The sequence below is a fragment of the Microcaecilia unicolor genome, chromosome 14 (assembly GCF_901765095.1).
Source record: "Microcaecilia unicolor chromosome 14, aMicUni1.1, whole genome shotgun sequence".
Classification (NCBI taxonomy): domain Eukaryota; kingdom Metazoa; phylum Chordata; class Amphibia; order Gymnophiona; family Siphonopidae; genus Microcaecilia; species Microcaecilia unicolor.
In genome coordinates, this window is record NC_044044.1 from 47,883,963 (window position 1) to 47,897,568 (window position 13,606).

Below are 13,606 nucleotides of genomic sequence, written 5' to 3' on the forward strand. Positions count from 1 at the left end.
CCACTCATGGCAGGCTCAATGCGGCTTACATGGGGCAATGGAGGGTTAAGTGACTTGCCCAGAGTCACAAGGAGCTGCCTGTGCCTGAAGTGGGAATCAAACTCAGTTCCTCAGGACCAAAGTCCACCACCCTAACCACTAGGCCACTCCTCCACTGTTGCTACTATTTGAGATTCTACATGGAATGTTGCTAGTGGAATAGCAACATTCCATGTAGAAGTCGGCCCTTGCAGATCAGCAATGTGGCCGCGCAGGCTTCTGCTTCTGTGAGTCTGACGTCCTGCACGTCAGAGTCACAGAAACAGAAGCCTGAAGCCTGCGCAGGCCTTCTACATGGAATGTTGCTAGTGGAATAGCAACATTCCATGTAGAAGTCGGCCCTTGCAGATCACCAATGTGGCCGCGCAGGCTTCTGCTTCTGTGAGTCTGACACGTCAGACTCACAGAAACAGAAGCCTGCGCAGCCTTGTACATAGAATGTTGCTAGTGGAATAGCAACATTCCATGTAGAATCTCCAATAGTAGCAACATTCCATGTAGAATCTCCAATAGTATCTATTTTATTTTTGTTACATTTGTACCCCGCGCTTTCCCACTCATGGCAGGCTCAATGCGGCTTACATGGGGCAATGGAGGGTTAAGTGACTTGCCCAGAGTCACAAGGAGCTGCCTGTGCCTGAAGTGGGAATCAAACTCAGTTCCTCAGGACCAAAGTCCACCACCCTAACCACTAGGCCACTCCTCCACTGTTGCTACTATTTGAGATTCTACATGGAATGTTGCTAGTGGAATAGCAACATTCCATGTAGAAGTCGGCCCTTGCAGATCAGCAATGTGGCCGCGCAGGCTTCTGCTTCTGTGAGTCTGACGTCCTGCACGTCAGAGTCACAGAAACAGAAGCCTGAAGCCTGCGCAGCCTTCTACATGGAATGTTGCTAGTGGAATAGCAACATTCCATGTAGAAGTCGGCCCTTGCAGATCACCAATGTGGCCGCGCAGGCTTCTGCTTCTGTGAGTCTGACACGTCAGACTCACAGAAACAGAAGCCTGCGCAGCCTTGTACATGGAATGTTGCTAGTGGAATAGCAACATTCCATGTAGAATCTCCAATAGTAGCAACATTCCATGTAGAATCTCCAATAGTATCTATTTTATTTTTGTTACATTTGTACCCCGCGCTTTCCCACTCATGGCAGGCTCAATGCGGCTTACATGGGGCAATGGAGGGTTAAGTGACTTGCCCAGAGTCACAAGGAGCTGCCTGTGCCTGAAGTGGGAATCAAACTCAGTTCCTCAGGACCAAAGTCCACCACCCTAACCACTAGGCCACTCCTCCACTGTTGCTACTATTTGAGATTCTACATGGAATGTTGCTAGTGGAATAGCAACATTCCATGTAGAAGTCGGCCCTTGCAGATCAGCAATGTGGCCGCGCAGGCTTCTGCTTCTGTGAGTCTGACGTCCTGCACCTACGTGCAGGACGTCAGAGTCACAGAAACAGAAGCCTGAAGCCTGCGCAGCCTTCTACATGGAATGTTGCTGGTGGAATAGCAACATTCCATGTAGAATCTCCAATAGTAGCAACATTCCATGTAGAATCTCCAATAGTAGCAACATTCCGTGTAGAATCTCCAATAGTATCTATTTTATTTTTGTTACATTAGTACCCTGTGCTTTCCCACTCATGGCAGGCTCAATGCGGCTTACATGGGGCAATGGAGGGTTAAGTGACTTGCCCAGAGTCACAAGGAGCTGCCTGTGCCTGAAGTGGGAATCAAACCCAGTTCCCCAGGACCAGAGTCCACCACCCTAACCACTAGGCCACTCCTCCACTGTTGCTACTATTTGAGATTCTACATGGAATGTTGCTATTCCACTAGCAACATTCCATGTAGAAGTCGGCCCTTGCAGATCAGCAATGTGGCCGCGCAGGCTTCTGCTTCTGTGAGTCTGACGTCCTGCACCTACGTGCAGGACGTCAGAGTCACAGAAACAGAAGCCTGAAGCCTGCGCAGCCTTCTACATGGAATGTTGCTGGTGGAATAGCAACATTCCATGTAGAATCTCCAATAGTAGCAACATTCCATGTAGAATCTCCAATAGTATCTATTTTATTTTTGTTACATTAGTACCCTGCGCTTTCCCACTCATGGCAGGCTCAATGCGGCTTACATGGGGCAATGGAGGGTTAAGTGACTTGCCCAGAGTCACAAGGAGCTGCCTGTGCCTGAAGTGGGAATCGAACCCAGTTCCCCAGGACCAGAGTCCACCACCCTAACCACTAGGCCACTCCTCCACTGTTGCTACTATTTGAGATTCTACATGGAATGTTGCTATTCCACTAGCAACATTCCATGTAGAAGTCGGCCCTTGCAGATCAGCAATGTGGCCGCGCAGGCTTCTGCTTCTGTGAGTCTGACGTCCTGCACCTACGTGCAGGACGTCAGAGTCACAGAAACAGAAGCCTGAAGCCTGCGCAGCCTTCTACATGGAATGTTGCTGGTGGAATAGCAACATTCCATGTAGAATCTCCAATAGTAGCAACATTCCATGTAGAATCTCCAATAGTATCTATTTTATTTTTGTTACATTTGTACCCTGCGCTTTCCCACTCATGGCAGGCTCAATGCGGCTTACATGGGGCAATGGAGGGTTAAGTGACTTGCCCAGAGTCACAAGGAGCTGCCTGTGCCTGAAGTGGGAATCGAACTCAGGACCAAAGTCCACCACCCTAGTCGGCCCTTGCAGATCACCAATGTGGCCGCGCAGGCTTCTGCTTCTGTGAGTCTGACGTCCTGCACGTACGTGCAGGACATCAGACTCACAGAAACAGAAGCCTGCGAAGCCTTCTACATGGAATGTTGCTAGTGGAATAGTAGCAACATGAATGGTAGCAACATTCCATGTAGAATCTCCAATAGTATCTATTTTATTTTTGTTACATTTGTACCCCGCGCTTTCTCACTCATGGCAGGCTCAATGCGGCTTACATGGGGCAATGGAGGGTTAAGTGACTTGCCCAGAGTCACAAGGAGCTGCCTGTGCCTGAAGTGGGAATCGAGCTCAGTTCCTCAGTTCCCCAGGACCAAAGTCCAGCACCCTAACCACTAGGCCACTCCTCCACTCCATTCTGGAATGGTAAAATCTTGTTTTTTTTAGTCGGTGTCAGATAGTTCAGCATTTGTTTGACAAAAAGGCTTTCTGTATCATAATTCATGCCTTAGTAATACAATTGATTTGACTACTGTAATGCTCAGTGTGTTGGTCCGCGGGAGATTAAGTGACTGAAACTGATACAAAATGTAGCTGTAAAGCTACTTTTCAATTCTTCTAAATTAGGGCTGTACACCGATTAAAAGGTGGAACCGTGTGATTACGTGCGATCAAAAATTCTGATTGTGCGGTTAATTGTGTAAAGTGTCTCCTTCTCCTCCCTCCATATTTTCACCTGTATAGGGCAAAATATCGACTGCAGATGTAAATTCTCAAAACTGACATACTGTACTTCAGTACTAAACTGAAAATAAAATAATTTCTCTTACATCATCTTATTCCCCCCCCCCCCCCCCCATCTCTGGTTCTCTTCTTCTGTCTGTGCTCTTAACTCTACTTTCAGAGCCTCCTCTGTTACCATTTCTTTTCTCTCCTCCTCTCTTCTTCACTTCTTCCCCATATACATATTTCACATTAAAATGTTCTGCCTTTTTTCTTCCTCCTTATATCTGTCTTGTTTCTATTCCTTCCTTTCCCCTTTATCCATGGGTACCATCTCCTCTCTCCTTCAGTCTCTCCTCCTCATCTCTCTTCCCTTCCTTTTCTCTCCATTGGCACAATCTCATTTCCACATACAGCCCAGTGAGGAGACAGGATACTTTGGTCCGAATTTCCTCCCCTTCCCCTGACTGGCATATATTTCTTTCTTAACACTTCCTCCCTCTTCCCCAGGTGCTCCTGTAGCTTTTTCTCTCCAGCAGCCCCGCGTGCTCTCCTGCCTCCCCCCCCCCCCCCCCCCACCTGGCAGTCTTTTTTTTCCTACCACCCTATAACTCTCTCCCAGACTCTTACTCCCTCCTGCATCTATTTTTCTCGTCCTACCGTAATGTCCTCCCTCCCCGATGCTCTTGCAACTTGTTCTCTCGTACCCTCCTCCCCCGCGCAGCCTTTCTCTCCTGCCCACTCCATGTTCTATGGCATCTCATTCCCACCCGTTTGGGCCCTCCGAACTGCCTTGTACACAACACGGTGGCATTAAGCACATGCTGCTCCGCTCCTCTGTAACCAGAGCCCTCCTCTCTAGCGTCCGACTCCTGCAGCAGGAAATAAGAAGTTTTATCAGAGGATAGTGACACTAGAGTGGGAGGGCTTCCGGTTACAGAGGAGTGAAGCAGCGTGTGCTTATGCTGTTGTGTGTACAAGGCAAGTTTCAGAGGGCCAGGGGTAGTAGGAGGGGGGGATGAGATGCCAGAGAGCGTGTTCGAGGCACGAGGGGTGCCCACCGGCCTTCCTATCAGAACAAAAGGAGGCCTGGCACTGTGCATACCTGGACTTGGAGAGGGCCAAAGGACAGCCCGGCGTCCCGGAAACAGAAACAAACCTGAGGAGCGCAGAAAAAAGGTCTCTGCCGATCCTCAGGCAAACGATGGGACTTAGTTTCCCCCAAATCTTTAATCAAGGGTTCCAGATCTTCCCCAAAGGAGCCGACCCTTAAAGAGGAGCTTAGTTAAGGTGGACTTGGAAGCAACATCAGCTACAACAAGGAGCGAACAGACTGCAAACGCAACCTGTTTAGCAGAAGCGCAAAGCAGGTCATAAAGGCCATCCAATAGGTAGGTCAAGCCCGCTTCCAAGTTAGGCAAATCTGTGGACTCCAGGTCCCCCGCCCCAAGGCATCTGCTGCCTGCTGGGTAAGTTTCAGGCATGCACCAGCCACACAGCACTCGACAGTGGCTTGCAGGCACAAGCAGCCACTTCAAAGGCCATTTTTAGAACAACCTCAATATTCCAATCCTGCATGTCATTGAGGGCCAAACTCCCTTGGACAGGTGCTACAGTTTCTTGGTCACTGCTGTAACCAGAAAATCCACTGCAGGAAGCTTAAGCTTCTCCAGATCCTCTGGGAGAAGCAGGTAAAAGCGAGCCATGACTCGAACAACATTAAGACCCGAATTGAGAGTCATCCACCAGGCTGAGATAAGTTCTTGCATAGCCTCATGAATGTGGAAGGCCTTGGGGAGCCTCTTGGACACCGACATAAAGGAAGAAGCAGCAGAGCACTGTGCTGCAGGAGAAGAGATATCCAAAAGTTCCAGGGAGCGAGTGGAAGCTCTTCCTTGCGAAAAAGGCGGGCCACAGAGGGATCATCTCCCTCATCCTGAGGGAGCTCACCCTCCTCCAGGGAATCACCCTGATCTGAGTGCCCCGTCAAGAGTGAAGAGGGCCTACCGAGGGCGTCTCCGACACCACTGAGTACAACTCCCCAGTCCAAGGCTGGAGAGGTCTGGGGCCTCTCTTCAAAGAAGGAACCCCCTCACCAGGAGGAAGCAACATGACTACCTCCGGGGACTGAGAAGTCTCAATAGCACAGGATAATGCAGTCAGTTGTGTCTGCTTAAGCAAAAAGGCGATGGCAAATTCGGGGGAAAAGGGGCACTGCCCAGCCTCCAAGGAGTTGCTGGCCGCAGAACTTGCCACAAGGGATGAGTAAATAGGCCCTGAAACCAGCCCAGCATTTTGACGAAAAGGGGGAACACATGCGCGGGAATCCAAAATAGCCACTTCTGCTGCGTCTGCCAAAAATGGCTGAGAAGGCAGGCAGGAAACCCCCTGAGTCAGCTCTCCACCCTGACCAGGAACACGACTACCACCCAAACTTGGGGAGCGAGAACCACCCTCAACACCGGGTGCCTGCTGCAGTGGAAGGGTAAAAGCGGGACACTGTCCAGAAGGAGACTTACAAGTCTTGCATGTAGAACAGCGTTTCACTGCTACTCAACACACCCCACACAAGGGCAATTGCGCAGATCCTCCTGCAATGCCAGCAACAGCTGAAGCTCTCATAATGCACCCCACGGAGTGACACTACTGCTGTTGTTTTTTTTTTTTTTTAAACAGAGGAAGGAGAACAGCCAAAGATCAGAACAGCAGCAGCGGCGGGGAGGGGGGGGGGGGGGAACCTGGAACCACCAGATATTCCCAGGTGATCCACTCAATCACACTAAATCACCCCAACACCAGATGTGAGAAACGCATCTTCTACGTGCTGACGATTGAGAAATACTGAGGTCTTTTCTACCGAGTACTGGCTATTGAGGGCAATGAGTTTTTGTGCCCTCTATCTCCACCTGCTGGTAGATAGACTCAACCCACAAGTCCTGGATTGATCTGTGCTACTAAGGAAACTATTCGTGAATTCTATGTTTTGGTTCCAGCTTCATTTAGAATTTCCCCACTTGGTCTCCCCCTCTTGTGAACTAATGTAGTGAACAGAATTTTCTGCATTTTCTGATTTTTCCTCTGAATTGATACAGATTCTCTAATACTAATTACAAAGAAAAAAAAACTTTGTGGAAAAGTATTTGAAAAATTAAAAAAAAAACCCAGGCAAAAGGGAAGGGGTTAGGCAACTAGAGAAGAAGCGAGACAGGGGAATCACAGAGGTCCAAAAGAGCAATACTTCTGGGAAGAAGTCCTGGTTCACTCTCCACCACCCCCTCAGAAGCTAAGGCCTATGGGCCAGAGGTCTGGCTACAGGAAGGAAGGGAGCCAGCACCCTTGAGCCCAGCCACACTGAGCCACCACCCTTGAGTTGGGGCTCCGGGCTGTGGATAGCTCCAGTAAAAGAAAGGACCTTGGCGGCCAGATCCCTGCAAGCAAACCCACCATGTGGCGGGGGGGGGGGGGGGGGGGGCACTCTATAGGCCATATGCCAGGGAGTCAAGCCACTTTAATCATTCTGCTGAATCAATCTACCTACACCATCTGCTGGAGGCAAAGAAATACTGGCCAGTTCTTAAGACTGCATCACTCCTTATACTACTACTACTAATCATTTCTATAGCGCTACTAGACGTACACAGCACTGTACACGAACATGAAGAGACAGTCCCTGCTCAACAGAGCTTACAATTTAATTAGGACAGACAAACAAGAGATAAGGGAATGTTAAAGTGAGGATGATAAAATAAGGCTTCTGAACAAGTGAATAAGGGTTAGGAGTTAAAAGCAGCATCAAAAAGGTGGGCTTTTAGCTTAGATTTGAAGACGGTCAGAGATGGAGCTTGATGTACCGGCTCAGGAAGTCTATTCCAGGCATACGGTGCAGCAAGATAAAAGGAACGGAGTGTGGAGTTAGCAGTGGAGGAGAAGGGTGCAGATAAGAGAGATTTACCCAGTGAACGGAGTTCCCGGGGAGGAATGTAGGGAGAGATGAGAGTGGAGAGGTACTGAGGAGCTGCAGAGTGAATGCACTTATAGGTCAATAATAGGAGTTTGAACTGTATGCGGAAACGGATAGGAAGCCAGTGAAGTGACTTGAGGAGAGAGCTAATATGAGCATAATGACACTGGCGGAATATTAGTCGTGCAGCAGAATTTTGAACAGATTGAAGAGGAGAGAGATGGCTAAGTGGGAGACCTGTGAGAAGCACGTTGCAATAGTCTAAGCGAGAGGTGATAAGAGTGTGGATGAGGGTTCTGGTAGTGTGCTCAGAAAGGAAAGGGCGAATTTTGCTGATATTATAGAGAAAAACGACACGTTTTAGCAGTCTGTTGAATTTGTGCAGAGAAGGAGAGGGAGGAGTCGAAGATGACCCCAAGGTTACAAGCTGATGAGACAGGAAGGATGAGAGTGTTATCCACAGAAATAGAGAATGGGGGAGGAGGAGAGGTTGGTTTAGGGGGAAAGATAAGCAGCTCAGTCTTGGTCAAGTTTAGTTTCAGATGGCGCTGAGACATCCAGGCAGCAATGTCAGACAGGCAGGCTGATACTTTGGCCTGGATTTCAGCTGAGATTTCTGGTGTCGAGAGGTAGATCTGGGAGTCATCAGCATAAAGATGATACTGAAAACCATGGGATGAGATCAGAGTACCAAGGGAAGAAGTATAGATGGCGAAGAGAAGAGGTCCCAGGACAGATCCCTGAGGTACACCAAATGACAGTGGGATAGAATAGAAGTAGAAGTATACACTAAAGGTATGCTGGGAGAGATAAGAAGAAAACCAGGAAAGAACAGAGCCCTGAAATCCAAGTGAGGACAGCGTATCAAGGAGTAGGCTGTGATCAACAGTGTCAAAAGCAGCAGACAGATCGAGAAGGATGAGTATAGAATGGAGACCTTTGGATTTGGCTAGGAATAGATCATTGGAGACTTTAGCAAGCGCTGTTTCAGTTGAATGAAGGGAGCGAAAGCCAGATTGAAGTGGATCATGAATAGCTTGAGATGAAAGAAAGTCAAGGCAACGGCGGTGAACGGCACGTTCAAGTATCTTGGATAGGAAAGGGAGGAGGGAGATAGGGCGATAGTTGGAAGGACAGGTAGGGTCCAATGAAGGTTTTTTAAGGAGTGGTGTGACTACGGCATGTTTGAAGGCACCAGTGAAAGAGTGAGGATATGACAGATAAATGGGAAGACAGTAGGCGAGATAGTGTTAAGTAGATGGGTGGGAATAGGAACAGATAGTTAGTTTCGAGGAGGAAAGAAGATGTGTAGTTTCCTCTTCAGTGATTTCAGAAAAGGAAGAAACGGAGGCAGGGGTGGAGGTGACCTGGTTGAGAATTCAAGTTTAATCCTTATACTGGTGATGTCACTGACATGTCATTCTTTACTTCCACCTGCTGGTACAGGGATGCAACCTCTTTCTGGACTGGTTTAGGATAAAGAATATGGATTTATATGACTCATCTCTTCAAATATATTCCCCGGCCTTTTCAGTCATGGACTCACTCCTGAGTGCATGCTGTGGCAGCTCATTTCTGATGTGTAAGCTGCATAGTATCTTCCAAAAGGAAGAGATTAAGGGAAGCAGCTTTAACTCCTGTTGTCTGAGGGACCTCCTGCCTCCCATAAAGACTGTGGATACCTGGTCTACTACAGACTCTTCAGCAGTTTTCTCTGCCTTGGGCTCAAAGATAGCTTGGACTTGTGGTATTTTTTTTGTTTTTTTTTAATTTGCTTTATTAAACTTTAACACAATTCACAATTCACATTTCAGTGGCGGAGTGAGGGCCCGGCCGGGTGGAAGGTGGGTGGTGACGGCTCGGGGGGGAGGCGAATTTGGAGGGGGAGGGGCAGCGGTGAACTCGGCGGCGGGGGCGGGCCTTTCAACCCTCCCTTCCTATAATAGCCCATTTTTACGGGCTCAAAGGCTAGTCCCTTTATATTGCTTCACTGTGTGACTTCACCTTGAGTACTGCATTCAGTTCTGGTTGCCATATCTCAAAAAAGATATAGCGGAATTAGAAAAGGTTCAAAGAAGAGCGACCAAAATGATAAAGGGGATGGAACTCCTCTCATATGAGGAAAAGTTAAAGAGGTTAGGGCTCTTCAGCTTGGAAAAGAGATACCTGAGGAGGGATATGATTGAGGTCTATAAAATCCTGGGTAGAACGAGTAGAAGTGAATTGATTTTTACTCTTTCCAAAAGTACAAAGACTAGGGGACACTCGAGGAAGTTGCATGGAAATACTTTTAAAACAAATCGGAGGAAATAGTTTGTCACTCAACAAATAGTTAAGCCCTGGAACTTGTTACCAGAGGATGTGGTAACAGCGGTTAGCATATCTGGGTTTAAAAAAGGTTTGGACAAGTTCCTGGAGGAAAAGTCCATAGTCTGCTATTGAGACAGATATGGGAAGCAACTGTTTGCCCTGAGATTTGTAGCATGGAATCTTGCTACTATTTGGGTTTCTACCAGGTACTTGGCCACTGTTGGAAATAGGATACTGGGCTAGATGAAGCATTGGTCTGAGCCAGTATGGCTAGTCTTATGTTCTTTTGTTTTGAATTTACTACACTGTAGTTTCATGGGGCATGCGATGAAACTACAGTGTAGTAAATTTAAAACAAATCAGAGAAACTTTTTCTTCACCCAATGCGTAATTAAACTCTGGAATTCGTTGCCGGAGAATGTGGTGAAGGCGGTTAGCTTGGCAGAGTTTAAAAGGGGGTTAGACGGTTTCCTAAAGGACAAGTCAATAAACCCCTACTAAATGGACTTGGGAAAAATCCACAATTCCGGGAATAACATGTATAGAATATTTGTACGTTTGGGAAGCTCGCCAGGTGCCCTTGGCCTGGATTGGCCGCTGTCGTGGACAGGATGCTGGGCTCGATGGACCCTTGGTCTTTTCCCAGTGTGGCATTACTTATGTACTTATGTCCTCTACTTGGCTCACTTTTATTACATAGAGCAGTGATTTAACCTATTGTGATGTCATAGTGGCTCATTCCACCAATAAGAGCCAACCTCATTAGTGATGTCACAATGGCTTGATTGTATAGAATGTTTGTACGTTTGGGAAGCTCGCCAGGTGCCCTTGGCCTGGATTGGCCGCTGTCGTGGACAGGATGCTGGGCTCGATGGACCCTTGGTCTTTTCCCAGTGTGGCATTACTTATGTACTTATGTAATAATTAATGAAATAAGTAAATAATTACTACTTGTTTTCCTCACTACTGACCACAAAAAATGTTTTAGGAATTGATCCAAGATGTAAGATTAAGAAATTAATCTAAACGAATATTTATACATAGTAAGTAAAACATAATGAAGCATCTTTCCCAGGAGGTTCACGCCATGTCTGTCATACAGTGTTACATTTGCGACTAAACTACTACATTAACCTCTTCCCTTCTTACGGACTTGTGATGGTCTGAGTATGAAACACCTTTATGTTTTGACAACTCAGTACAAAAAATAAATAAATTAGAATGGCACTTACCATGGACACAGAGTTGAAACATTTGTTCTACCATGTTATTATCTGAAAATGCAATTTGAGCTTCAAAAGTCCCAGTATCATTCTTTTTCAGTTCATCAATCTTCAGTGTTTTCCCATCGTTCATCGTTAGTCTCTGGTCAAATTTGCCACTTAGGCGATCCTGAAATGTTCCATTTCTGTATTCTCCAATCCACAGTTTTTCAGAATTGTAGACACTGGAGAAGAACCATCGTATGCCTCTTATTTCCTCTAGGGACACATTAAGACTGAGACAGGTAGATTCTCCCACGTTCCCATGTACAACGATAGGAGGAGGATCTTGTTCTTGAATATTCCCAACACCTAGGGGAAAGGAAGCAAAATCTCTTAATTAGAATAGGTAAATAGATAGTGTCCATTTCTTTTATGCTTAGCTATCATTTTAGCCTAGTGACATCTCTATATATAAAAGGCACCACCAACGTTCTAAATGAAGCCTCCAGCCGGAAGTGTGAAGGGGGAGAGATAATCCGGTTTCCCCATGAGTGTCTGCCCCGCCCTCGCTCTCTCTGTAACACAAACAGTGAAGGAAAATACAGCAAAGCACGAAATCAAATCGCTCTCTCTGTAACAGTGAAGGACTCAGAGGGGGGAGGGGAGAGAGGGCAGAAGCCCTCACTATCTCTGTAACACAAACACAGCACAGCAGGAAACTTAACACTGAAGGACTCGACTCCGAGGGGGGAGGAGACAGACAGCACAGGGGAAGGGAGAGAGGGCAGAGGGCAGGGACACACACACTCCCACATGCACACAGAAGAAAACCTTGCTAGCCCCCGTTTCATTTGCATCAGAAACGGGGCTTTTTTTTTTTACTAGTCTTTACATAAAAAGGGAAGAGAAAGATGCAACCAGTATAGATCTACCAGCTCCAGTCAGGGCACCTCTTTAGTTAGCAAAGTCTAGAGCCAGGTTACTACTGGGATCAGAACACAAGCCCCCCCACCCCCACCCCCTCATCCAATTCAGCTAGCAGAGGGCAGTACTTTGACTGCCTGCCTTTGGTGTTCCACCCAGATATTCAATGCTGGCTGTTTCCAGTGACTGGCATTAATTATCTGGGTTTTTCAACGCTGGCTAGTGTATGAGCAGTTAAGGCGATATTCAGACTTAACCAGCCATGGTTCAGTGGGCAAAGACAGGCGTACCTTTTATGTGGCGTTATTTGCCCTCTAAGTCTTGCCGCTTAAGTTCCAAATATTGGGACTTAAGAGGTCATGACCAAGGAACACTTCCAACATTGCTGGCTTTTCTTCGGTGCTAACCAGTCATTTTCACTGGCAATAACCAGTTAAATGCTGCCTAGAATGACTGGTTATCTGCTTAGACGCAAGTTAACTGGTCGGCGGTCGTTCGTGGCTGGTTAACTCACTTTGAATATTGGGCCAAAGGTGAGCACTGAGCAGAGGACTAGACCAAAAAAGTCAGCAATTACAGTACAGTCTTGATTATCCAACCTTCGCTAATCTAACCATCCGGCATATCCGACAGTCTTCCTGGTGATGTTAATCGCATTTATTTCTATTAAAAACTTTCTTTTAGAAAATCAGGAATTCTATGCCTTTGTTTATGCATTGTTTGACAGGTTTATGCAGTGCTTTCCGTATTATCGGAATTTTCATTTAGCCAATAATGGGTCGGTCCCTTTTACATCAGATAATTTGCCCAACAAGAACAAACCAGACATTGGGCCTTCTTTCTCATTGCCCTTTGGAACAATGCCACCCCTCCACCCCCCCCCCCACCCCCCGTTCATTTGTAAAGGGCTCTCTCTGTCTAAGCTTAAGTCCCTCATAAAAACATCGCTCTTTTCACAAGCGTCTGGCATTCCTTCTGGTGTGACTTGAATCTGGTATCTATGTTTTCCCTAGTTATCTCCAGTATCTTGTACGATTGTCTCCTCTATCCTAATCAATGAAATTGTAGTTCTTTTCCTTTTTTTTCTGCTCCTCCGTTTTATTTGTAAACCGCCTTGTTCTGCCTGTCGATATTGTGCGGTATAGCAAATGCGAATAAACCATAATCGAGACCGTACTGTAATACAGAAATGTCTTATTATGACGGTTGAACTGGCTCAGAGGCTGAGCAAACTCTGCAAAACAACTTGTTCAGCTCAAAGTTGCAAAATTGATACATTAAGAAGAGCTCAGTGGCTCACAAGCAATTCCTGTACTACTACTACTATTTAACATTTCTAGAGCGCTACTAGGGTTACGCAGCGCTGTACAATTTAACAAAGAGAGACAGTCCCTGCTCAAAGAGCTTACAATCTAATAGACAAGTGAACGGTCGGTCCGATAGGGGCAGTCAAATTGGGGCAGTCTGGATTCACTGAACGGTAAGGGTTAGGTGCCGAACGCAGCATTGAAGAGGTGGGCTTTAAGCAAAGACTTGAAGATGGGCAGGGAGGGGGCTTGGCGTAAGGGCTCGAGAAGGTTGTTCCAAGCATAGGGTGAGGCGAGGCAGAATGAGCGGAGCCTGGAGTTGGTGGTGGTGGAGAAGGGTACTGAGAGGAGGGATTTATCCTGTGAACGGAGGTTACGGGCGGGAACGTAAGGGGAGATGAGGGTAGAAAGACAGTGAGGGGCAGCAGACTGAGTGCATTTGTAGGTAAGAAGGAGAAGCTTGA

The 13,606-nt window shown here is 47.0% G+C and overlaps 1 protein-coding gene across 1 annotated transcript in view; it reads right to left on the bottom strand.

Annotated features, from left to right (window-relative positions):
• Positions 1-13,606, bottom strand: part of LOC115457638 — a 51,692-nt gene that overhangs the window by 11,379 nt on the left and 26,707 nt on the right. Inside the window, exon 2 of the mRNA XM_030187150.1 lies at positions 10,939-11,280. Within this exon, the coding sequence (XP_030043010.1) occupies positions 10,939-11,280 (342 nt within the window). The remainder of the gene's footprint in view (positions 1-10,938; positions 11,281-13,606) is intronic.